At 40.2% G+C, this 26,879-nt stretch overlaps 1 protein-coding gene across 7 annotated transcripts in view; it reads left to right on the forward strand.

Moving 5' to 3' along the window:
• larp7 (La ribonucleoprotein 7, transcriptional regulator) overlaps positions 1 to 21,583 on the forward strand; it is a 34,434-nt gene extending 12,851 nt beyond the window's left edge. For 5 of the 7 annotated variants that reach the window (XM_041192707.1, XM_041192715.1, XM_041192733.1 and 2 more), the window contains exons 9-13: positions 5,476 to 5,630; positions 13,896 to 14,020; positions 15,523 to 15,682; positions 20,115 to 20,206; positions 20,366 to 21,583. In XM_041192707.1, the coding sequence (XP_041048641.1) occupies positions 5,476 to 5,630; positions 13,896 to 14,020; positions 15,523 to 15,682; positions 20,115 to 20,206; positions 20,366 to 20,446 (613 nt within the window). In that variant the 3' untranslated portion in view covers positions 20,447 to 21,583. Of the gene's footprint in view, positions 1 to 5,475; positions 5,631 to 13,895; positions 14,021 to 15,522; positions 15,730 to 20,114; positions 20,207 to 20,365 lie in introns of all 7 variants that reach the window. The other 2 variants (XR_005943644.1, XM_041192755.1) reach the window with 2 other exon arrangements.
• The last annotated feature ends 5,296 nt before the right edge of the window (positions 21,584 to 26,879 follow it).

Raw genomic sequence — 26,879 nt, forward strand, 5'->3', positions numbered from 1 at the left:
TTCTGACAGGTTTTATATTTTTGTGTATTAAACCTGTATGCTAGAGATTCCAACATGTGAGTACTTACTAATGAAACTTGACAGCAAGCTTCACTTGTTGGAGTAACTAGCAACAGTATTAACTTGGTACAACTAAAACTTGCGGGCCACACAGGGCAAGCCAATCAAAATTTGATTCAGACCCTTGGATTTAATGAGCTGAGAGGGTAGGCAGAAACACAAGCAGGGCTGCTTTTACAATGTGGTCAAAAACTAGATTTTATGTATAAAATATTAAACTTCCAAATCACAAAAGCAAGCTAGGCATCAATGACGATTTTTTTTAAGTTGCAAAAGTTGATCTATGAGCAGCCTCCATGACGGTACTGGACAGTACATCACCATTGCTGAAGTGCAATACCAATGTAAGAAAAAACAGCATTGCACGATCGCAGTGGTGGTACACTAGCTGCTATCCTTTTTTTCAGATTCCTTAAAACTGCTTTTCTCTTGCTCTAGTGCCCCTAACACAGAAGCACTTCTTTTCAGTTACAGAAAGTTTCCATGTTAAAAGCATTAGAGTAGACAATTACTCCCCAATGTAGCAGCTTTTGTATGAACCCATTTTTAGCAGTCTTGCCATTACAAAAGTTCCTTACAGAAAAATGAAAATCCCTATTAGTTCAATAAGAGCACTTGCAGAAATAAAAGCTTTTCCTGAAAAACAGTTGTGAATGCCAATGTCGGCTCTTCCACAGCATTTTAAGAAATTTTTAAAATCACAAACAGTGGCAGAGAATGAAGTGTCCACTACCACTTCAACATAAAAGCACTTACTCAAGTTCACAGAAAGGCTTCCATGTTGATGTAACAGGAGACACATTTCACAACTAACTGAAATTTCACGACGGCAAAAATTACTTTCAATGATTGGAAGCAAACCAACTTAACACCAAGAGAAGTTAGAAAAGTCAAACATCAGAATTGCCAAAGCTTGTATACTTGCACTCAAGTCGTCCTTGCTTCCATGCTCCTGCTTTTTCTTCTCAGGCCCAGCTAAATGATTCTTTTAGCTTCTCACTTGCTGATATTTATATTTCTTCCAGGTAAAGTGATTTTAATGAGGCACCTTTTCTAAAGGGGCTGGGCATTTGAATTTCTATTGTTTAGGTGATGTATCTAAACCTGTTTGCCTCAGTGGGTGGTGCCGGCGTGTTAACAAGCTGTAAATGGCAGCATTTGGGCCATCACCAGAAGACTGACTGTTCTTAATGCAGTATCTGCTTTTGTTTAATGGTATTAAGATAGTCTGCACAATGAAGTATTAACACACAATTTTTTCTCTAGACAATGTGGCTCTGTTGGATATTGTTCTGAACATTTGCAGTTAATTATTGAAAGCAGGGGGCTGTTTTGAGTTTGAAGATTCATTTGTAATCTTTTTAAAGTACAAACTTTAAACATTTCTGAGGAGAAACCTTTTTAACAGCTGTTTTTAAAATAATTAATTTGGAATGAAACCGTTTTGTGGTATCCTGATATTTTGTGAAATGAAAACTTGATCAAAATTGTTATCTTATATAAATTAGAAAATTGGTTAAAGTTAGTTATGCATTACAATTAAAGTTGAGTAAGGTTGTTACTGTTGAGGTTTGTAAAACTGCGTATGGTTTTACATTCAGTGAATGTTAGTCCAGATGATACAGTGAGGGAGAGTGACATCTGTGACCCAGCTCCTTGCATTTATATACCCTAAACCATTCAATTCTTTGTGCTGCAATTGAGATACAGGAGTTAGCTTTAGCAATATAAAACATGAGGAAACTGGACCATTGCTATCCTGCAATCCAAGTTACAGAAGCACCAAAGGTAAGACCACCTTTTAGGTGTCAAAAATAATCAAGGCTGCTATAAACTGGTGGTGGCCCAGGATTTGATTTTATCTTTTCTTAGTTTTCACCCCACCATCACCACCTCCCTCTGCCTCCCCCCACCATCTCCTCTGTGATAAGTGGGTCAGTATCTTCCTTTACTTCACTAAGTGGCTATTTTCTTATGCCAGTGTCGTCAGTTGGTGCCACCAGTCTATTTGACTGCAGAAGCATCACAGCTGAGCTAAATTCTGTTCTCCCTTCATGTTCCTGTTCACATGCCCCTAAGTTCCCCCAGCAGTGGTGATTAGATTGGGAGAACTCCCCATCCAGAAGGGTGTGGAAGCCAATTCTTATATCTATTCCCCTGTCCCAAATTATTTGCATTAACATGGACTAAAATTCAAACCTGGGATCTGCCAGTTCATTTTTTTTAATCTTTAAATTTTCAATTTTGACACAACTAGTTTTCAGCAGGAGCAGGTAACATACATTAAAAATATGGAATTCAAGTTGTTAGTTTCAAGAATTGTAGATTAAATTAAAAATAAGTAAACAATGCATTAATGATGAATATCAAAACAAGGGCACTCCATAGTACTGATTAAACAAATTGTATTGTCCAAAAGCTAATCTCTTTTTGAAAGATCAATACCTGGTGTAATCTAGTGGAGGCCTACTGAGTCACAGCAGAGTATCACAGGTTGAAATGAATGATTTTTCATATGATGTTGTCAGTTTCCTTCATGGTGCTATAAGGAGACAATAAGCAATGACCAATCTTTTTTTATCAGATGGACAGCAGTCTTGGAGTCAGCCCCAGCCATTAGAATGATAGAAAGCTTACAGCACAGGAAGAGGCCACTTGGCCATCGTATCTGTGCTGGCCAAGAAACGAGTCACTCAGCCTTATTCCACATTCCAGCGTTTGGTCTGTAACCCTGCAGATTACAGCATTTCAGGTGCATTCTTGTGCATCTTTAGAAGAAGAGATAGCAAAGTAGTCTGACAGTGTAAATTGCAGAACGGGTTCTTTCTAAACAGATGTTGGCCGTTCCTAGGCCGTCATGCTCAATGTTTTCTAATAATTTTGTTGTAGTTCATATAATAAAGTAAATGCATGTTTCATCAAAACATTGCAATATATTTCCTGCACATCTCAATTTCTGATCAGTTATACAAGTGGTGTGGCGCAAAGGACTATATCACTGAAGCCTGGCAGTGTTTTCAGAATTTTTGTATGTAGGTGCATTCCAAACTCATGGATTAAATTTTCACTTCCTAGCATGAACACAGTAGCATTGTCCGACTGGTATAAATGGAGCAGGTAAGCCGGGTATTCTGCTGCGAAGCACTCACTGCTTGACTACCCTAAAGCCTATATTGTCTATTAGGCATGTTAGCTGTGTGATGAAATACTCTCAACTTGCATGGATGGATGCAGCTGCAACAAAACTTGAAGCTCAATGCACCCTGGATAAAGCAATTGGCAATCCATTCTGTACCTTAAACATCCACTCTCACCACCACCAGAAAACTGTATCAGGAGTGTGTTCTATCTTCAGTATGCACAACAGCAAGTTGCCAAAGCTTTTTCAACAGCAACTCGCAAACTTGCAACTTCTACCAGGCAGGACAAGAGCAGCAGGTGCATGGAAACACACATACTTCCAAATCAGTTACCATCCTGACTTGGATATATATTGCTGTCCTTTCATTGCTAGGTCAAAATTATGAATACCCTTGCCACGCTGACTGCACTGTTTCAGGAAGATGGCTCATCATCACCGCCATATGTGTGATGGAATACTCCCCACTTGCCTGGACGAGGGCAGCTCCCAAAACACTCAAGAAGCCTAACACAATCCAGGAAGAAGCAGCCTGATTGATTGGCACAACATCCACAAACATTCACTGCCTGCACCACTGACGCACAGTAGCAGCAGTGTGTACCATCTACAGGATGCACTCAGGAATTCACCAAGGCTCATTCGACAGCACCATCCAAACCCATGAACCACCTAGAAAGACAAGGGCAGCAGAGAGATGGGAACACCACCATCTGGAAGTTCCCCTCCAAGCCACACACCATCCTGACTTAGAAATATATCACCATTCCTTCACTGTCACTGGTTTAGAATCCTGGAACTCCCTAACAGCACTGTGGGTGTACCTACAGCACATGGACTGCAGCGGTTCAAAAAGGCAGCTCATCGCACGTTCTCAAGGGCAATTAAGGATGGGCAATAAATGTTGGCCGAGCCAGCGAAGCCCACATTCGGTGAATGAATAGAATAAAACAAAACATGGCCATGTAAGCACAGGCTATGAATGGCGACTTTGCCAGTAATGACATTCTCTGTGAATTATCTTTAAAAAAAGAAAACTTTATTATCTTAGTTCAGTGGTAGTACTTTTGTCTCTGGATTAGAAGGCTTTTCCGAGATTTGAGCCCCCCATATCTAAATTGCATTTTCATATGTACTGTATCCTGCTGAGATATCGAATCAGTGTCCCAATAATCTGTTCTCATGCTCTGATGGACATTAATTATAGTATTGGACTATTTGGAGAAAGCCAGGAAGCTCTCCTGGTGGCCTGTTCCATAATTCTCACTCAGCAAATCCCACGGAGGATATTTTAAACTCATTATTAATCTTGTTTCTGGTTTGTGAAATGATGTGTGAAAAATGTCTGCTGTGTTTTCCGACATGATGGAAGCTACTGAATTCAATAATTTAAGTGAAATATCTTGAGATACTTTTGTGCTGTGGCATATATAAATGCAAGGATGTCATGTTCTTGCAAAAATATTCATGATGATTATTTATCTAGGTATCAGACTTTGAAACATTACAATTGTCCTTATTTGTCATGTTTTCTTTGCTTTGCTTTTGCCAATCCTTATTTCAAAATGAATTTCCAAATATATTTGTGATGGGAAGCCTCCCAGTAGGCAAAAGTTCTTTGTGACTTGATGCAATGCTGTATAAGTTAAGTGCACACAAGCGAACAGTAATTTTTTTTTTTAGTTTGCTACATCCCAGGGCACCAAAGCATAGGAAAATGGCCATGCTTAAGAATTGCCAAATACCCAGTTTTAAATGGTTTTTGACAGTATGTTGACTAGAAATTACTCAAGTTAATCAGTCACCAAACACCTTTTTTAAAAACTGAAATAAGTTTTTCCATTTTCCTATGTGTCCTTTTAGGTGGAGGCATTAGGCGTTTAGATTTTTTCAGTGAATTTTACCAATTAGCAAAGAAAAGGTTAGAACTTGACTCGCTTTGTCATTCCCTGTTCTCCCCCTTTCCCTCTTGCATATTTTGAACTTAGAAAATGATGGCAACCTTAGTAAGGGTTCTTTCTGCTTGTCGTTGTCTGGATCCATAGGTATCAGTTGCCATCTTGACTCTGCCCGGTCAAATGGTCCACCATTGCTCACTCACAAGATTTATCCATTAAAACAAAAGGGGATGATGGGTGAGAAACTAAAACTACAGCTATCCATGGAGCAGTTCAGCAGAGAAGGTATAAGGGGATGTATTTCACAGTAAAAGTGTTGTGACAATCCATTGTTAAGACGACCGATAAAATATCCACATAACTGTTCTGTTTTGTTAGAAAAGATTGGATGGATTTGAAACAAGAGTACTTAACACTGCAGAAGTCCAGCATGTCCAGCTTAAAGAAAACTATGTTACAAATCAAACAGCAAAATGATGGAGAGATTATGGAGGTGACTGACAAAAACAAACAGGAACTTGAAAACAATAAAGGTTAGTTTTGTGAATATATTAATACAAAAACATGTGTCGTCATAGAAACTTTAATCATATTTTAAAAATCTGGAGCGATTATTTGTACATTCTTGAATTTATTTTCATTCTGGAAAAACATGAGAGCAGAGCGTAGTGTCAGGTTAGCTATTTATGCCTGTGGCTTCGTTAGAACAGTGACTACACTTCAGAAGTACTTCATTGGTTGTAATGTACTTTGAGAGATCTGGTGGCGCTATTCCCTCTGTACTGGGTTCCCCAAATTTGCCAATAACACCTGGGGAAAATAATGAGTCATGGTGAAGCACTCCCCACACGAAGGGAAAAATCACGATAATGGACTATGCCAGGATGAGGACAGGGCTGAAAGGCAGGAAAGTGTTGGGATGGCGCTTGAATTCTTCCTGCTGCCATGCCATTTTGCCAATGACAGGAAGGTTGGCAGATCGACTGCTTGTCAAGAGGCAAATGGAGCCATTTAAGTGACCAATTAAGGACCATTTCCCACCTCCCAGCCCAGGATTTGACCAAAATAAAAGCCCACTTGGTAAAGTGATCACCAGTGCAGTATATCATGCACACTGCACAAAGTATGTTATATGATTAACTCTAAGTATCAGGATATGAAAGCAAAGACTTTTCACAATAGGAAGAACTAATGAATTAAATCACAAGTAAATACTGGGATGTGTTAATCAAATTGAAACATCTTTCTGCATTTATAATGCAACTTTGCTGCTATAAGTAGTACTGGCTGTGATGAGACCCATCTCAATAGGTACCTCTGTTCACTTTACTCAAGGGAAAGCACTTCTGATGGTGAGGCTAAGCAGCTACTGCTGGCAGTATTTGGACAAACTGTTGGTAGATAGATCTTGGGCCACCCAGTTAGGGAGGATTGTATCCAGAAACATAAAGTCACCAAATCGGTGTAATAGGTGTAATTATGTTCATGTGCAGTGATTTACTATTGCTAATGCTGCCCTGCCTGCGTTCTGCCAAAAGAACATGAGTTCAGAGGGACCAGTGGCCTCTGATTGCCAAGTGACTTCAGTTGCACTGCATAAATCTGTAACTTATTTAAAGTTTCTATAATTTATTGATTTACTATGAGACCCAATTTTACGGAGGTAATCAGTGCAGCAGAAGCCATGAGCCTAGAAGCAAATTTGTAGTCCAGCCCATCTGTGCTCAATTTCTTGCAAACACTTGGTTCATTCCTCTAATCTTTCCTCCTGTTTTGAGGGGTTATCTTACCAATAAGTGACACGTCCATATGAGCCCAGTCTGTGTTGTAACATAACTCCAGACTGTAACATGGAATGCTAATCCTCCCACAAGGATAGCATTTCCATACTTGTCATGAAAGTCAGGACCAGTTTTGTAGTGAGCTCGTTGTTACAATTTGATGGATCTTCTGACCGGACTGGGAAAGCAGACTCTTGGTTAAAGGCACCATTTCCACCTCATGCATGTTTACCCTTCAGGAAAACAAAATGGGGCCGCAGCAACTGAAATGCTTTATTCCCATATTCAGGTGTTAGTCTGTTTGCTTAATTTTCAGCATAAATCGATGGCATGCATAGCTAATATTTAGGTGTTTATATTTACAATGTGTCTCCTGCCAACACAATATGGCCACGCAAGATGGCCACCGATACCCGCCTGCGCACTGGTCCACACATGCACAGAAACCCAGTGATGCCACTGCTGGAGCCTGCAACCTGGAACTCCGAGTGGAAGAAGGGGAAAGAATGAGGAGAGGCAGTATAGTCTTAACACTCACAGCAACCCACAATCTAATTGCATTACTGAGATTGTGAGACAGAGTTTGGAAACATTGACAAGCACGACTGCAGTAAAATATCTCAGCCCAGGATAGAAATTCACAGCATTCTGTCCTCCTGCTGCCAGTGATAACCACACATGCACCTTGCTGCTCATTGCCCCTTATAAACATGGCAGTCGTTAACCCAGGCCTGTCATCAGCATACTACTACACATGCATAGCATTGCCAGCAAACACAGCCTTAAAATTTAAGCTAGAGACCAATATCAAGACCATAAGACATAGGAGCAGAAATTAGGCCATTCAGCCCATCGCATCTACTCTGCCATTCAATCATGGCTGATAAGTTTCTCAACGCCATTCTCCCACCTTCTCCCCATAACCTTTGACCCCCTTACCAATCAAGAACCTATCTATCTCGGTCTTAAATACACTCAATGACCTGGCCTCCACAGCCTTCTGTGGCAATGAATTCCATAGATTCATCACTCTCTGGCTAAAGAAGTTTCTCCTCATCTCTGTTCTAAAAGGTCTTCCCTTTACTCTGAGGCTGTGCCCTCGGGTCCTAGTCTTTCCTACTAATGGAAACATCTTCCCCACGTCCACTCTTATCCAGGCCTTTCAGTATTCTGTAAGTTTCAATCGGATCCCCCCTCATCCTTCTAATCTCCATCGCGTGCAGACCCAGAGTCCTCAAATGTTCCTCATATGTTAAGCCTTTCATTCCTGGGATCGTTCTCGTGAACCTCCTCTGGACCTTCTCCGGGGCCAGAACATCCTTCCTGAGTTATGGGGCCCAAAATTGCTCACAATATTCTAAAGGTGGTCTGACCATTTTCAAAAATCCGCATGGGAAATTAACTGGATTGGTTTTGTTTAGTGGCAGGATACAATAGTTAACATATATTAAACTGTGAAAGTCTTTATCAAAAGCCAACAGATCGCAACAACTTAATTAAAACTGCAGTAGTTTAACTTGAGTGATGAATAATTCCAGCTAATTTAGAAGTTTGAGGAATGTGAAATAGTGCCATTATCTCTCTAGACAGTGAGAGAAGTGTTAAGGGAGGTGTTAACTAGAATGGTAATTGTGGTGCAATTTTACAATTGCCTTTACTGATGGAAAAACTAAATCTTGAACGCAATCTGTAGAGTGAACACTCAATTTCTTTGGAAATTGCCTCAATGTTAGTATTTTGATATAAGTTTGCAACATTATATTCATATGCTTGAGGACCTCTTTCAACTAAGGGAATAACAATAAATAAAAAATACCTGGAAAAACTCAGCAGGTCAGGCAGCATCGGCGGAGAAGAGTACAGTTGACGTTTGTTGAACTCTGTCGAAGGGTCATGAGGACTCGAAAGGTCAACTGTACTCTTCTCTGCCGATGCTGCCAGACCTGCTGAGTTTTTCCAGGTATTTTTTATTTTTTGTTTTGGATTTCCAGCATCCTCAGTTTTTTTTGTTTTTCAGGGAATAACAATATCCTCTTAGTGATGCCCAGCTGCACTTTGTTTGAACAGCTTGTGGTTCAATGAGGGAGTTGTAACTGGCATTGAGAGGGGCACACTGTAAGATGATAGAGCTATTCTTTCCAGAAGCAGTTGCTGCAGGGATATTTTTGTGCCATGTTAGTCCTGCTGCTGGCAATACACTCAGCATGTAAGATCTGTGATTCTGAAGATTCAGACCGGAAACTGTAAATTGTCTTTCCATGTCATAGACGTTGATTGACCAGCTGTGTATTGTCAGCATTCTCTGTTTCATTTTTAAGAACTGTGCTCTGCCCTAGCTCTGTAACAGATTGAGGGGACCTGGGCACTGGAATGTTTCCATCCTGTCTTGCTCCACTTGACAGAAGATGCCCGTTGGTATGAGACCCTGAAATCTCCCTTGCTCACCTCTGCCTCATAACCTGAGCTGTCTCTCAGAAATGCGTTCTCTCCATGGCAGCATTTCTTATATTAGTTACTGTCACACTTTGTTGCTTTTTTTTTTGCTAGGATGATCCCTCCTGCACTGCTGAGTAGACAATGTCACTCTGTTAGAAGGTTACAACCTCCGTTTCATTGTTTTGAAAGGGCTTCTCCTCAGTTTTGTGGCTTTTTTTCAACAAAGAAATAATATATTTAGTTAGGATCTTTAACATAAAATGTACCAAAGTGCTTCACACAAGTGAAAATATCCAAACTCGAATAGCTGTGGTAGAAGACTCAAGGTGGTGACGAAAGGCATTATTATTGGCTTTGAGTATTCTGAGAGAATACTCTGTCAGAAGAGAAAGAGAATACTCTCTCTTACTAAGTCTTAGTAAGAGAAAACTTAGTAAAACAAAGGGTTTGGGGAGGCAAAGCTGAAAGATCTGCAGTTTAAGCAGGATTTCGTGGAATGGGATTACAATGGAAATCAGAAGAGCAGAGCTTGCTTGAAGGAGCACAGAGATATATGGAGATGAACTACAAGTCCACCCCTCCACCCCACTTCAGCAACCTGAGCACAAGATTTTGGCTGACACTCCAACGTATTACTGAAAGGTGTGTTGCATTGCCAGCAATGCCATGTTTCAGGTGGGACAACAAACTGAGTCCCTTTCTGTCCTCTCGGGCAGATGTAAAAGATCCCATGCAATTATATGCAAGAGCAGGACGGTTCTAGTACCCTGTCCAACATATCCCTCTTGCTGCGTACAATGTTTTCTAACATTAACTGCTATGTTTTCTAACATTCAAATGGCGATATCTTAAAAATACTTCATTGGCTGTGAAACACTGACACACTAAAAAAAACACTATGTAGCCCCTTCCTTCAAATGTATGTTCAATCACAAAGAACAAGACAGTAGTTTTGTACATAGCAGATGATCAGACTTGCAGTGCATCACTAATCGCACATTTTGGTTTTAATCAGTGTCTGTGAATGGGCTTGTTTGTGCCACTCTTGCTGATTTTACACATTACTTGCAACATTTCTCCAATGATGGCTCTGGGTGAATTTTGTTCGATGCATTGTTTTTACCCTAAAAAAGCTAAATAAGTTCTCCTCAAGACTTAATGGGTAAAGGCACTGCATCATGTACGTCAAATTGATACAGTCAAGAATATCTTTTGGGTTAATTCCTGGTCTGTGCTGTGATAACTGGGCAGGAGTTGACATTGCTGTATTTGGCCCCTTGTCGGCCTGGGTGAGGGAAGGGAAAATCCTGTTTCTATTCATTCTCCAGTGAACCTTGTTGGAACCTACTTAAATTGCGAAAAGGGTGGGATCGAGCCCAGCTGTGATATCGCCGATGCAAAATAGCTTTCTGACACTACTGGACTCCTCAAACAATGCCCAGTGGGCCAAAGTACTGCCTTTCCTATTGTACCTCTACATTATGTCTTCAAGACAAATTTGGGAATCTTTTTTAGCCAGAAAGGAATTCAAACTTTTCATCTTATGTAATCACAGTTATCAAAGTGAACCTTTTTGGTTCCTTTTGAGGGAGTGTTGTGTAAACGGAATTTGATTAACCAACTGGTTACCAAAGGGGTAAAAAAAACTTTTCCTTCCTCTCGCTCCCTGTTCAAAGGAAAATACCATTGTCTTTCCAATCCCTATTTGATCTTAACTGATATCATCCAGGCAAATGTCCACAATACGTTGTTTACATGTGTACTCATTGGATTTTTGAAAGGCTGACAATATTAATTAACTGCTTTAATTGAAGAGGCTTTATTTAAAATTCAACCATTTATCCACTCCATTTGCACTACTCAGTCCCAGCTGCGAAGTCAACAGAAATGAAGCAACATCCCTGTAAAATGATGAGAAGAATGCTTACATTTTTTTTATTTTTAGTTGAGTTGCAATGTTTCATTTATTTGGCTCAGTAAACTTGCAGCAAGTTGTGTCTGGAATTTGAGGAATATATTGAGAAAGGAATGATAGGAAATCCAAAACTACTTAACTAAAATTGGCGAAACTCATCTCTTTTTGGTAGATTAAATTTAATTCCGGTTAGTTTATCTTTTGAACTCAGAGGAGTTATCTTGATCCAGGCTAAACATGATCACTTGTTTCATTTGCACGTCAAGGTTTGATAAGAATGTATCAGACAAAATTGAGCATGCTGTTATGTTGTACACCACTGGAGGTGATTCCAGAGATAGGAAGTAAACATCTACGTGAGGAGAGAAAATTAGCTTAATGTTGAATTTATCTAACTGCTGGTGGCACCCTGGATGCCAGCAGCAATGCCACAAAGCAAATAAGGCTGTTAGGGTATTTATGTTAGCAGGAGGCTGGGCATTGGAACATACACAATCATATTCTGAGCTTTATGTCTGCCATGGCTGGGTTGTAGAGGCAAGTACCTGCAAATGTTCAGGGCTGTAACTGCTGAATTTAGCTGCATTCACTATTAGAGACAAGGTTGTCCAACTTATTGCATACCTGCCAAAATAAATGCGAAAAAAAGCCTCAGCACATCAAGTTAAAGCTTCTGGGACGAACTTAATAAATATGGGAAGAGTTCTGGAGTAGTCAACATCAGGTCACGTTTATATAATGATTTAATCATAGAAAAATATCCCAAGGCACTTAACCAAGGCATTATGAGAAAATACTGACATCAAGCTAAATAAAGAGATATCAGCAGCTGTGAGCACAAACTTGGCCAAAGTGGCAGCTTTTAAGGAACTTCTTAAAGGTAGCGAGGTTTAGGCAACTGAAGTCACAGCAATTGATGGAAGATGAAAGGAGAGTATTACACAAAGGCCAGATTCTGGGGAAAAGAGATTTTGGCTGGGAGGGGGTTGGTAGAGCTGGATGAGTTTAGAGGGTGCCTTGTTGGAACCAACTAAAAATAAGCAAACTTTAAAAAAAGGAAAAGGATCAATTATTCAGCAATCCCTACGGATTCCAACCCTGTACATGGAATGATGTTCATCACTCCTAACAATATTTACCAAACTAATTAGTTTTCTACTGAGCATCCAGAAGCAGCTGTGGCAGAGTTTACCCATGTAAATTCAGATTCTGCTGATGCCAATTGCTGCTACACATGACTGCACTGTGTCATTTATGCAATTTTCTAATACTTGTCTGCATGGACCATTCCAAATTCCTAACTCAGAATTGAACTCCATGTTACATCGTTTTGCTGCTGCTTTTTTTTTGCAAACTGTGGTCGCTGTGTGTGCACAACAGCCTTATTTGCTTTGTGGCATAGCTGCTGGCATCCAGGGTGCCACCAGCAGTTATGCAGTTGGATAAATTCAATATTAAGCTAATTTTCTCTCCTCATGTAGTTGTTTACTTCCTATCTCTGGAATCACCTCCGGCCCCATTGCACTGAGATATCTGCACACCTCCAATTCTGACCTCCTTGAGTATCCCGATTTTAATCTCCATCAGTGGCCATGCCTTCAGCTGATAACGCCTTAAGCTCTGGAACTCCCTCCCTAAATCTCTCGGCCTCTCTACCTCATTTTCCTCCTTTTATGATGTTCCTTAAAACCTATTTCTTTGACCAAGCTCTGCTCTGATGGTGCCTTAACTAGCTGTATGTCATATTTTGTTCTATAATGCCCCTGTGAAGTACCTTGGGACATTCTACCACATTAAAGACAGTATGTAAAGCTAAGTTGTTGTCAACAACTCTTCGCTGGATTTTGGCTCTACAGATGACAATTGCCATCAGATACCTTGTCACTTCATGCATGAGCCTTGATAGTATATACTTTGAACATTGCCCAATTAGGCAGAGGGCACAACAAGCAAGCCTAAACCTGACCTTGCCTTATGTGTTTATATGTCTGCACACATACAGAATCACAGAATTGTTACAGTACAAAGTCATTTGGCCCATCATGTCTACGCCAGCTCTCCAAATGAGCAATTCACCTAGTGCCATTCTCCCCGTAACCTTGCACATTCTTCTTTTTCAGATAAGTCTAATTTCATTTTGAATTCTTCAATTGAACCTGCTCCACCACACTCTGGGACAGTGTATTTCAGACTTGAACCACTCGCTGCGTGAGAAAGATTTCTCATGCACATCCTTCTAAATGATTTCTAGATGGAAATTGGGACCAGTGTTATACCACCCCCCAAAAAATTCTAGGACATTGACACAAATTGCAGCACCGACACCACTGCTGACATGAGATCAGATAACTCTACATAGACCAGGGTCAAAACTGAGAACCCCTAGGCTTGTAAGCCTCCGCTATACTCACTGGTTAAATTAATTCAGAACCATGGGAGCATTCAAGATTAATTTTAAGAGTTTTAAGAATTTACATTCTCTAAGGGGGAATCAACTGGAAGATGTAAGTCAATTAGTATGCAAATTCTTTTGAAAGACAAAAGGCTTTGAAATTGTGCTTGGGATGGGGGTGGAATGTTAGATTTCCTTGAATGAATGTGTTAGTGTAAAATATCTTGAATTTCAAAGCTATTGATGCAGACTGTATTGTTCTCTAATACTAAAGCAAGGGTTAACGATGAAGGAGCCCAGTCCTCTTTGAAGGTTAACACCCTGGGGCCTCAGTTTGTGAGTGGAGTCATTGTGAAGATCACCAGTACTGAGCCCCTGCTGGGCAGGAAACGGATCAAGGTAAATGTGTGTCCTCGAGCTATTTTTTTTTTTTAAACCAGTTCTCGGGGCAGCCCGTCACACTGTAATATTCTGTATGTGCCAGCGTGGTTTTCTTGCTATTGAATCTTTTTTCCCTGGCTAAATGGATATTTCAATTTTTAGGTTAGGAGTTTAATGTGGGCTTCAGAAATATTCTTTCTTTCCAGTACAAGGAAAGTATATATTAAAAAACCCCTCCACCCACCATTAAGTCTGATTTACAAAATGCCCTCTCATTTGTATTTTGTCCCTTTAAAATGTCTGACCGAGAGCTAATCAGGCTGATGGTCAAAAAAGTAATTTCTGATTGTAAAGGCTATGCAGCCCTTTAGGTCAACCTTCTTTAGAAACCTATAGTCTAATTCCAAAGTTTTTTTGTTACAAATTAAACAAATTTTTCTTAAAATTAAAAAAAAAAGCTTTTAAACTCCATATCTTATCCTAGCAACTCTGTATAAATACAATGCCCACCCTACTGAACTACGTAGGCAGAGAAGGTCCTAGATGTTTATTCCCAGCTCTTTGAGTTGGTCAGTCTTGGCAAGGGTCACAGTTGTCGTAAAACAGATCTGGAAAATTGTCAGTATTTTCATTCCTGATCGCTCACCATTGACCTGTACTGAAAGTTCACATGTATAAATGCTGGTTGAGGGGAAAATTGAACTGAGATGTGATGCTTCCTGCAGTTGGATAGCTTACCAGTCCCTGACAAAGTTCACACGTGATGAATACCTGTTTGGGATATAACTGGGCATATCGACCAGAAAGTAAGAATTTTTTGATCTCAGCCAGATAGAAATGAGGTTACTGCTGTTGACCTCAAGGTCCCTGAGCTAGGAAGGTAGGATCAGGTGAGGTTCTTGCTGCTGGGTATCATCCCACCACTCCCTTAATTGAACATAATGGATATCAGTGCAAGGGTCGTCTGTGACAGCCTGATGATTGATTGTTTAGCCCACCAACACAAGGAAGAAGCAAAAACAGAATTATCTGGAAAAACTCAGCAGGTCAGACAGCATCGGCGGAGAAGCACTTGGTTTACTTAATGGAAGTCCACCATAGTAACTTCTCCAATAACTCCTTAAGCATTTAGAGCCCCAGGTGACAATACAGACAAAGTAAACTACAGAGCTTGATTCTAGTCTGGGATGGGTTAGCTAATATTAAGTGGGCAGCAGTAGCCATGTTTTAGCAGCACCCTGAGCTCATGACCTAGGGTGACGAAAGCTTCATTTAGATAACTGCTGTACAACTTGTCAACATTGACTGGCTGGATGAACATTTGGTACATGATCACTTGGTGAGATACTTCAGCAATAATGTAAGTCTCGAGAGAATAGGATAGAAAAAAGAATAAAATTGATGAGGGCGGGTGTGGGACAGAAAATATTCCAGTACTGTGATTCCATTGTTCAATGGTATCCTATTTCAAACATTTTTGATTGCTCCTGACTAATAAACTGTTTACTTTTTGTGTGAAGGATGCCTTGATGGAGACATCTGAGGTTTTGTATGTGGACCTCCTTGAAGGAGATACCGAGGGACATGCTCGGTTTAAAACCCCTGCAGATGCCCAAACTGTGATGAGGGCACAACGAGAGATACAGAGCAAGTACAACTGGAAACTTGACCTTCTCTCAGGTCCGTTTTCGTTAACTTTCAATATCTGTTCAAATATGGAACTACATGTAAGAAAATATCTTTGTTATTTTATTGTCATAAGTTGGGAGTTGTTCTCCAAAGTGCACTATAGTGTATTAAGGTATAATTTAGCCTTTTTCAAAGAATTTCTAATATTTTACTGTCTGACATAATGAAAAATACATAATTATGGAACGAATTGTCTGTTGGGGGAGCATGGGAGGTTGGGTCATAGAGAGAGGAGAAAGGAGGCTGCTGCGAAGTAGGTGGTTTAAACCACTTACTATGTTGAGGCGCTTATCTCCACTGTCTGCTGTGGGATCGTGCTGAATGGAAACTATGCATCTCTCCAGATGTATAAAGGAATATATGCTGTTGGAGAGAGAATTATCATGTGATTTTTAGCATTTATCTCGATTAAAGATGGTGGACAGCAACACTCAACCTGACCTCTCGTGCTGTATAGCTAGAAAAGTGGTGGCATTTATAAACATAAGAAAAATGACCACTGGCAAATGCTTTAGAAAACTTTTACCTGTGCCTAGACCTCTGACCATTTAGCTGTAAAAAATTTTGCTCATGGGTTACTGCACTGGTTATTATTTTAACCCACTTTTGCATTACAATCAGATTAATTTGTGTGGAATTTCCAATATCATATGGCGCAGTCTGCCCCAAAGAAAAGGCAGCAATTCAGTGATAACTTTCCACTATGCTATTCGGCGTGCTACTTCAGCCAAAGAAGGCTTACGGTAGAAAATAATATCATTTAGGTTCTGTTGAAACTAAGAACTTATCATTTGCTGAAGGTATGGAACCCAGTTCCTTCAGGATGTGGTCCTGATGAGTTTTTTTAATTTTTCAAGGAATGTGGGCTCCATTGGCCAGGCCAGCGTTTATTGCCCAAGTCTAATTGGTCTTGACAAGGGTGATGGTGAGCCACCTTCAACCACTGCAGTCCATGTGATGTAGTTACGCCAACAGTGCCGTTAGGAAGGGAGTTCCACGATTTTAAACCAGCAATAGTGAAAGCACGCGATATAATTCCAAATCAGGATGGTGTGTGGCTTGGAGGGAAACTTGCAAGTGGTGATATTCCCACGCGTTTGCTGGACTTGTCTTTCTAGGTGATAGAGGTTATGGGTTTGGTTGGTGCTGTCAGAGGAGCCTTGGTGAATTGCTGCACCTTGTAGACGATACACGCTTCTGCCACTGTGTATCAGTGGTGGAGAGCGTGTAAATTTAAGGTGGTGGATGGGGTCTCAATCAAACGGGCTGCTTTGTCTTAGATGGTGTCTAGCTTCTTATGTGATGTTGGGGCTGCACTCATCCAGGCAAGTGGAAAGTATTCCATCACACTCCTGATTTGTGCCATGTGGATGGTGGACAGGCTTTGGGAAATCAGGAGGTGAGTTACTCTCTGCAATATTCCCAGCCTCTGACCTCTGACTTGCTCTTGTAGCCACAGTATTTATATGGTTGGTCCAGTTCACTTTCTGGTTAATGCTAACCCCAGGATATTGATAGTGGGGGATTCAGTGTGGCAGTGTCAATAATTGTCAAGGGAGATGGCTAGATTCCATCTTATTGAAATGGTCATTGCCTGGCACTTATGTGGCATGAATGTTACTTGCCACTTATCTGCCCAAGCCTGAATGTTGTTTAGGTCTTGCTGCATATGTACACGGACTGATTCAGTTATTGGGAACAGGTGTTGCAGAATTGGCAAGATTTCCAACAGATAATGTTGTCTCTCCTAATTTGTTGTCATGATGTGGAAGATGGGGGGATGGGAGAGATTTCTCAAACATCAGGTCAAAAATATGCTGAGATTTGGCTCAATTAGTCCCTTTGCATAGTTCTGTGTCCAGTTCTATTTGCATTGCCTCTAACAATCTCTCCTCCTTTTGTCCCATACCCAGGTCCCATTTAATACATAGCCCAGTTGGGATAGGGTAGATAAAAAGGAGACAGTGGATATGGACTCTTTGGATTTTCAAAAGACATTTAACAAGATGTTGCATGAACTGTTGCACTAGATAAGGAATCATGAGGTGTGTTACAAAATGCAGGGGGGAGTTTGCACAGAAGATAGCTTTAAGCCTGCTTGCTAATGATAGTGGAGGAAGGGTTTAGGCTTAGTTGAATGCTCTGTTAACCACAATTCAGCGAGCAGATGGAGATATGGAGCTGGAGGAGAGTCCAGAGGTAGCAGGGACAAGATCATTGAGCAATATGAAAGCAGAGTCAAATATTTTGATATGAATGACTAATGCCAAAAAACACTTTCAAAGATCTGGATGATAGATGAGTAGGATGTTGCGCAAGATGTGAGAGCTTTGGAGGAGTTTATGTAGGTGCAATTTGGGAGGCCAGAAAGAAAGGAATTGTAAAGTCGAGTCAAAGAACAAAGATAGAGTTTCAGTGACAACAGGAGTTAAGTGGAGAGACAAATGATCTGAGTGATGGAAGCATGCAATTTTGGTGAAGATCTGGGTGTTTGAACTCAGTTTGGATGCAACTGCAGCTCCTGGGTTATGCTTTATTAGGCTGAGATTGATTGTGCACCTAGGAAGGGATGTGGGATTTGGAACTAAATTCCAAGAATATCGGAAGAAGGCAAATTGGATTGCTCTGATCTATCCAATTTTATGCTTCATGTTATTCAAGCTTATCCATCACTTAATGGCAGAAGACCTTGGCAACAGATAGTAGGGGATTCATGGGTGACACATCAGAGGTAGAAGTAGGTAACACCCACATATATATAAAGTTGGCTCCACACTTATGTATATTGTCATAATGGGCAATATATATTGAAGAATTGGAGCGTTTGTGGCTGGGGGATATTTCTGGTGCAAAATACTGCTTGCATTTTCCTGTGTAAAAGTCACTGTAGTTTACAATGTTTTATTGCAAAGGGCACTACACAGCTGCAATCTTTTAAAATGGAAAGGTTATTTTTTAACTGGGAACTGGATGCTTTTTTCCCTTCTTTCACAGGATGTGGATGTTGCTGATGAGGCCAGCATTTATTCCCCACCCCTAGTTACCTTTAAGAAACTGGTGGTGAGCTGCCTTCTTGAACCACTGCTGTCAGTTTGTTGAAGGTGCTTCCAAAGTCAATCAGGCAAACGCCAATAGTTCCCAAATTAGATTAGATATTAACATGAAATATTTTCTTCTTTCTGCTATCTTCATGTTTTTTGTCTTAACACCCTCTTAAAGGAGTACAAGGAAGCAGTCCTCACTAACACCTTCATTTTGCTGTTCCATGTATTGATGACAAAAGTAAAACTTCCACATATCCAGCCTGACTCCTTGCTTTTTCCATTTAAATGGGTGGTTCATAAATTTTCCCAGCCCCATTGCTTCAAACAATCTTATCTACTTGGAGATTATTGATGTCCTTGATAATTTTAAAATCATGAATCCGACCACAAATCTAAGTCTACACTTCTAGTGAATCCAAACCCAAGGAACAAAATCTGTGTCCATAGCTCAAAGCACACAGGATCACCTTCGTGTTCTCCTCCTGTAGGTCCTTCAGAGGCAATATCTCATTTTTGAGGTGGGGGGATGAAAATAGTACACCATAGGCTGCACTAAACATAGAAATCAACATTTGCAAAGTTACTGAGATATGTTAATAAAAAGCTATGTTGTAAAACCCTATAATTAAAATGTAAAATGTTCCCAAGTGGAGTAGCTACTTAAGGCAATAAGTAGTGTAATAATAAAAACAGAAAATGCTGGAAAAACTCTGCAGGTCTAGCAGCCACCTTCTTCAGATTTGAAGAAGAGTCATACGTATGGACTCTAAACCTTAACTCTGTTTCTCCCTCCACAGATGCTGCTAAACCTGCTGAATTTTTCCAGCATTTTCTGTTTTTGTTTCAGATTTCCAGCATCTACAGTATTTTTCTTTTATATGAGTAGTGTAATAACTCCTGGTCTATACTGAGTTAGCTTAGTTCTCAGACAAGCCATAGGGACTGCAAATAGTGCCAGTACCCAAGGGCAGTTTGAGTGGAAAATGAGTAATGTTTCCAACACTTGGTTTCACTGGCCCCCCATGGAGTAAGTATGACTGTGTAGATAGACCGAAGGCCACTGAGTGAGGACCAGATGAGGAGAAACTATAACTTAATACTCTTGTCACCTGCTGACCTTCACTATCCAGGGTCGCACAAATAAAATTTGGTCGGGTATGGGAAGCAAGCCAATAAAGGCTATATCTTCAGCTGAAAGAAAGATAGAAAATTGCCCAACAACCAAAGAAAGAATTTAATTCGAATATAGAACAGAAAATAATGGAAACACTTGGCAGGTCAGGGAGCATCTATGTAGAGAGAAATGTTCAGTTTGATGACCTTTCAGCAAAACTGAATTCTAATATGATTTCTTGCATTTGTTTTCATTCTTTCAAAAGGTGACAGTGAACAACGCTATTGGCAGAAGATTTTAGTGGATAGACAAGCAAAACTAAACCGACCACGGGACAAAAAACGGGGCATGGAGAAGGTAGTTGTCAAAAATATAGTTCTTTTCAGCATATTGAGTGCATTCAAAAGAAAAGTGCTCAACCCAACAATTGTGATATTTTGTTTTTAAGTCATTTTTTTTTCTTGCTAACTGAACTGAGAAAAAGAAATAAGCTGTTAAAACCTCTTTGTGTTGCAGTTGATTGTCAAGGCTGAAAAAATAATCGTGGCCAAGATGCACAAAGCTGGGAAGCATATACATTTCTCTGACGAAGACTGAAGATGCTCATACCATTTCGTATATTCTTTCCGTTTCCGGGTTTTTTTATACTTTGAAGAATTTTAATGGTTTTATACTGAATATAGATACTGTTTGCTGTTGCCAGAGAGATTTTCACAATCATACTTTTAAATAATACAGTGATGTGTGTTGACTTTCTGAACTTTCTATGAATTGTGTAAATTAGGGTTTGCAGTATATTCTCATTGCTTTGATGTAATGATTTAAAAGCCATACGTCTACTTCCATGATTCTCTTCTGACATTGGAGCTGCTTAGATGCATTGAAATAAGTGTGGTTGGATAATCATTTTAAGTGTATAATTTTAAACATAGACCCAGAATTTTGGTTTGTGAAACTGTTTAAAGTAGAAACTTGGCAAAGTTTTTTGTTCATGTCCACAAACAATTTTCAAAAATACCTTTTTGAATTTTGTCAGATTGTTACAAATGTTTGTAAGTGGTTTGTGAATATGGATGATTGAACCTGTCCTTGTTGGATATGAAAATTCCAACAAAATAGGAGAGATGTGATTTTTTTCATAATTCACATAGGCAGGTTCTATAAGGTGACAATTAGACCCTAGACTGCACTGAGTTACATGATCTTAGTTGGGGCAATAGTAAGCGCTGGGGTAGAGAAACATCATTCCAACTTTCTGTTCTTATCGCAATGTCCTAGCTTCTGCTCGAAAGCGTGCCCATGTAGTCATGAGGTGGGAACAGTAGTGAGCTGCATTATGATCTCCTCCATAGTCAGCTGCCCACATGGCTCAAACATGGAAAATGGCCATATGACCAAGATACTGGAGGCTCATTAACCTGCACCGAAACCTGTGAGAGGAGAAGAAAACTGGCTCATTTTGTATTGGTATTCTCACTCAGCTTCTCTAAGTTGTTAAGAAATTATCTCTGATGGCATTGTAATGGTGTTAGCACAGGATGTTACTCGGGCTAAAGTAAGATTTTAGTCTCCAAATGTTTACAGGTATGCCAGATGCCCACAGAGTCACTTATCACTTATGTTTTACTTAAATGTTGAAACAGTTACCCAAGTTTGAATGTGGTTCTATTTATTTTTAGTTCACATAATTATTGCTTTTACTCTGATTTAAGAGAATAAAATTGAATGAGCTTTTGAGGCAGTTGTGCTTTTTGGCCATTTGCAATCTGCATAATTCCTTCTACCATTGCAGCCCGTTATTTGCTTACATGCCAATGTTCGCCATTGTTTGGGCAGCCATGAAAATTATCCAATGTATAAACGGGGGTGGTTTTTACAGTATCAAGCATCTGAGCCAGAATTGCTTCCTAAAGTGGTTCTTGAATATAAACGTGATCTGTTTTTAGAGGTAGGTTTTGACCTTGCTTTTTCCCAAAGTCACTTGACTCTTTTTATTGTGGTACAAGTTTATATATTCTTGCTATCCTTGAGTGCTTCCATTTTATCTGAGCCTAGTGTTGACGGCTTATTCAATCAAATGGGGGGGGTGGGGGGTGGTGGAGGAGGGAAATGTCACACATCAGAATCTAATATTGTCGAGCCTTCAGCATTTCCTATAGAATTGCTGGATCGTAATCAGGTTTATGAATCACTATTTTCTCATCCTTAATTGCAGCAGTTTTTTTTTGTTGCTTTAGTTGAAATCAGTTACATAACACAAATCTTCCTGGCCTGAACTGCTCAACTCACTGCGTTAATTGACTGAGCCTGTAGAGAAATGGGGACAATACATGCTGATCTTTCTGCTGCAGGAGTAGTCAGGTGCTGCATCTCCCCACTTTTGAGTAACCCCCTGCCTGTAGTGGCCAGCAATGTGACGTCTGCAATGCTGTCATACAGTGCAGAAGGTCCACACCTATAAGCAAAATGCAGTTATTATTTCTGGACAAACTACATACGTTACTTTGGTCCTCTGAAAACAACCCAAAAATGTTAAGCATCTTGAACTCCTTACAGGCCAACGGCCTCAGGACACTCTGGCAAACCACTTACTGGATATAAATGTGACAGAAAGGGAAGCAGTGGGGGAAGTTGCCTAAGGCTGATTGGGGTGTTTTGCTGTGAATATTTTGAGAGAATGGTACATGCTCTTTCCTGTAGGTTTTTAAATATGCAAGACTTGTCTCTGCATGGGGTGGAGACTTCTCCTAGGCAGAATTGACACACAGCATGTGGTCGACCTCTGCTTGATGAATGAGGACCACTAGCAGTTCAGTGACCATTCTCCTTTCATAGGATACTTAATTGTGAAGTCTTTTTAGAATGTCTTTGCAGTTCAACAGGCAACTGGTTAATGTGTTTTGTATTCAGTGGGTTATTCACAGCTCACAACTACTTTCCTTTCTCACACCTTCCACATCAAATTCTAGATTCATGTGTGAAATTACTTGTGAAATCAAAATATAAAATCTAGAAAAATGCATTTATTTACTGTCACTGTAGATCTCAATTCATTTAATGCTAAACTGTTAGCTTTTAAAAATGCTAGGTAATTGTCAATCCAAAGTACAGCAGTTTGTAGAAATGCAACTGTTTAAAATTGAATGTATTTTTTTAATTAAAACTGGTCTATATGTGATTCTTTTGAGTTACACTCCCTTAACCACTTTATTGTGAACCGAAAGTCTTTTTTCCTTTTGCTGCCATTCTTGATGTTCCCTACTTTCCATGGTTGTTTTAAGTGTACTGTGGCACCTAGATTCCATATTACCACAACACAAAAGCAAAAATGTTGCAGATGCTGGAAATCGGAAATAAAAACAAAACACTGGAAATATTAAGTCAGTCTGGTAGCATCAGTGTAGAGAGAAAGTTAATTTTTCATATCGATGACCTTTCATTATTGTGCGTTTTCTGATGCAGCAGCATATACCGGATCAGAATAGCAACAAGTGACAGGCTCATGCAATACAACACATATCAAAGTGGCAAGTGCCTCACTGCAAAATGTCACTGAACTGATTCAATGGATTTCAGAGGTCAATGTGAATGATTGTAGTTCCAGCAAAACAAAAATTGGGTCACCTCTGCTACCAAACGTACAAGTCCAATAAGCTCACGTTTGTCACTGCATTTAGCTCCACGGTGAGTGCGTGCCAGGATTCAGTAGCTCTGGAGGGCAGTAAACATACTTACAAATTGCCCAGATGTCTGTGTTGGGAGCTCCAAATCTAATTTAAAATAACATTTTTCCAGAATGTGAGTGACCGCAGGCAAATTGAACTTGCCAATTGCCCACACTCAGTAATAGCTCATTAATTAATGGATTCCTCGGATGTATGGGAGCAGGTGACCTGACCACCATGATGGGGGGTGGTGGGGGGGAGAGGCGGGGGGGTGGGGGCCAAGATTGAAGATAGCAGCAGAAAGTTTGTGTCAAAGGAAATTAGTTATATCTTAAAGATTCCACCCAAAGCCCAACAGTAAATCCACAAGAATGTGACCATCTGTTTTCAGGGGGAATAACATTAGTACGATATTTTATTTGTAAGACACTAAAGGGCAATTGATGCTTTGAAATATACCTTACCACTGCAAAAACATCATTCTATTCTTAGACTCCTGTATTGATCACATTCAATTTTCCTGCTCAGGCATGAAAATGTCTCTTCAAAGCTGATCTGTAAATTCAAACGTGTAGAAGCATCTGATTCCAGGTTATATATGTACCTCATTTAAAAGGTTTACCAGATAACAGTTTTGGCATGAATGAATCATGTCCCTCATAACTGTTTTTGTAGCTATGATTCAGCTTCCATAAACGTTCTTTAATGGTTTATTTAATAGAAATTTGAAGAAAAAAAGACTTATCCAAGTACTTGTAAATAATGGAACCCTGAGCTACACAAGATGACCATGCAGGGAGGAGAAGATATCGGACAGGATAAAATGTCCATGAAACAACATTAGGAATGGGTTCACATTTCAGCAGTGCCACAGGGTAGATTTTGGAGATACGTTGAAGGAAGATGGAGCGGTCAACCCATGTTAATGGCAGGAAAAAGCGCAAAGTCCTGGAGCAGTCATAGCTAGTATCTTTGACCAGCATAGGCTGAACAAAGTTTTGATATAAAAGAGTTCAAACAGTGGAAATGCATGTGAACAACATATTCCAGGGTTTAAGTATAAAACAAGAGTTGGAGATTGAGCAGCAGAGAGAATGAAGGGATGATATAAGTCTTTTGAACTTAAGATTTCCAGCAGCATTGACTAGGTTAGATTAGTGAGAACAAAGCAGAGATGCGATATGAAATCCATGGACTCCATATAATTGGTGTCCAAGGTAAGAATAGGAAGTGAGGTGGAAGATGGAGGAAACTACTAGTAGTGGAGAAAATAAGCAAAATAATCTTACATTGTATTATAGCACAGGAAAAGGCCATTCAACTCAGCTGGCTGGTGTTTATGGTCCACATGAGCCTCCTCCCACCTTTCTTCATTTAACTTCATCGACAAATATCTCATTCCTTTTTTTACTTGTGTTTACGTAGCTTCCCTTTAAATGCATTGATGGTAGTCACCTCAACTACTCACAGATTTCCACATTGTACCACTCTGAGTAAATAAGTTTCTTCTGAATTCCCTATTGGATTTATCAGTAATTATCTTATGGCCTCTAGTTCTTATACCCTGTAAGTGGAAACACTTCCCTGCATTTACCTTATTAACCCTTTCATCATCTTAGTGACCTCAGTCAGTTCACCCCTTAAATCTTCTCTTTTCTGGACAAAAGAGCCCCCCTCTTTAATCTTTCCTGAAGGGTCCTCTCATTTCTGGTATCATTCTAGTAAATCTTTTCTGCACCTTCTCCAGTGCTTCTACATTGTTTTTATAATATGGAGACCAGAACCAAGCTCAGAACTTCCAAGTGTGGCCTAAAACCAAGAAACTACAAGTTTAGCATAATGTCTCTGCTTTTCATTTCTATCACTGCACTAATAAATTCCTACAGTTAAACCTTAAATCACTACTTTTAGTGATTTGCACATGTGTACTCCAGATATTTTTAAAAATATATACTTTATTCACAAAATTCATAAAACTTATAACAATTACAAAAATACAAAGTTAGTATTTACAATATTCAATGCACATCAAACATACAGTCTGACTGCCGGAGGGGTTTTACACAGTTTCCAGCCCCTTGGTGCATAGCAGGAAGGCCTTAGATGGCCCTTTCCCTTTGAGCCTTGGCAGTGGCTGCCCCAAGTTTTACTGCTTCCTTTAGCACATAGTCCTAGACCTTTGAATTTTGCAGTCAGTCACATTCCGTCATTGACAGCTCTTTGCACTGGAAGACCAAAAAGTTTCAATCAGACCAAAGAGCATCTTTCACCAAGTTTATGGTCTACCAGCCATAGTTGATGTTTATCTCAGTGTGCGTCCCTGGAAACCGCCTATAGAGTACAGAGTCCTGCATTACGAAGCTGCTCAGGATGAAGCTTGATAAGATCTACCGCATTTTATCCAAATCTGCTTTGCAAAGGCACATTCCAGGAGGAGGTGAACTGTGGTCTCTTTCCCAGTGCAGACACCTCAAGGACAACGCGCAGAGTGCGTGAGACTCTGGCTATTTAGGAGAGATCTGACAGGGAGCGTCCTTCTCACCACCAGCCAAGTAATGCCTTGGTGTTTGTTTGAACGTTCTAGTGATGAAGTATTTTGCAAAATTTCTTCTTACAGTTGGCTCAGGGAACCATCCGACAGGGTCCACCATCCCCTTTTACCGTAGGTCCTCGAGGACATTAGGTGTGTACCACTGTCTGATGGAATTGACCCTGTTTTCCCCAGGGTGTTTTTCTGCATAAACATTTCCACAAGGGACAGGTAGTACAGTATGGTTGAAGGGAGTATTCTGCAGAAGACTAGCCAGTCCTATCCTATGCAACGCTGGGGACAGGGAAAATGTCAACACTTGGGGCAGAATCTTGCCCTTGGCAGGTGGGCTCGGCAGGGGAGGGTGGGGGCAGTCGGGAAGCCGACCACCACCAGCAATCAGGGCCAGAAAGCGATTTCATGCTGGTGGGCGAATTAAGGTTCGCCCAGCATGAAACGCGAGCGACAGTGCTCAGCAGTACCTGTGCAGGCTGGGGGAGGAGGGGGAGGGGGCAAGCGCGAACTTCACACATGCAGACAAGTGAACGCTTGATAATCTCCCTGAGGCACAGAGCTGCCTCAGGGGGATGAAGGGTTATATAAAAAAGAACTTAAAAATTTAATAAAACAAGTCTCCTCATGTGATTCTGTCACATGGGCAGGGACATGTTATAAATTAAGTTTTAAAATCTTTATTTCATTTTTATTTGCTTTAGTAAACCTCATCCCACCCATGGATGAGGTTCCCTAAAAAGTGCAAAGGCCGCTTGGCCTTATTGCCTGCCCGCCAACCGTAAGGTTGGACAGGCAGCGAAAAATTTAACTTAGTTGATAA

Source organism: Carcharodon carcharias, chromosome 1 (assembly GCF_017639515.1).
Source record: "Carcharodon carcharias isolate sCarCar2 chromosome 1, sCarCar2.pri, whole genome shotgun sequence".
In the NCBI taxonomy this organism is placed as follows: Eukaryota; Metazoa; Chordata; class Chondrichthyes; order Lamniformes; family Lamnidae; genus Carcharodon; species Carcharodon carcharias.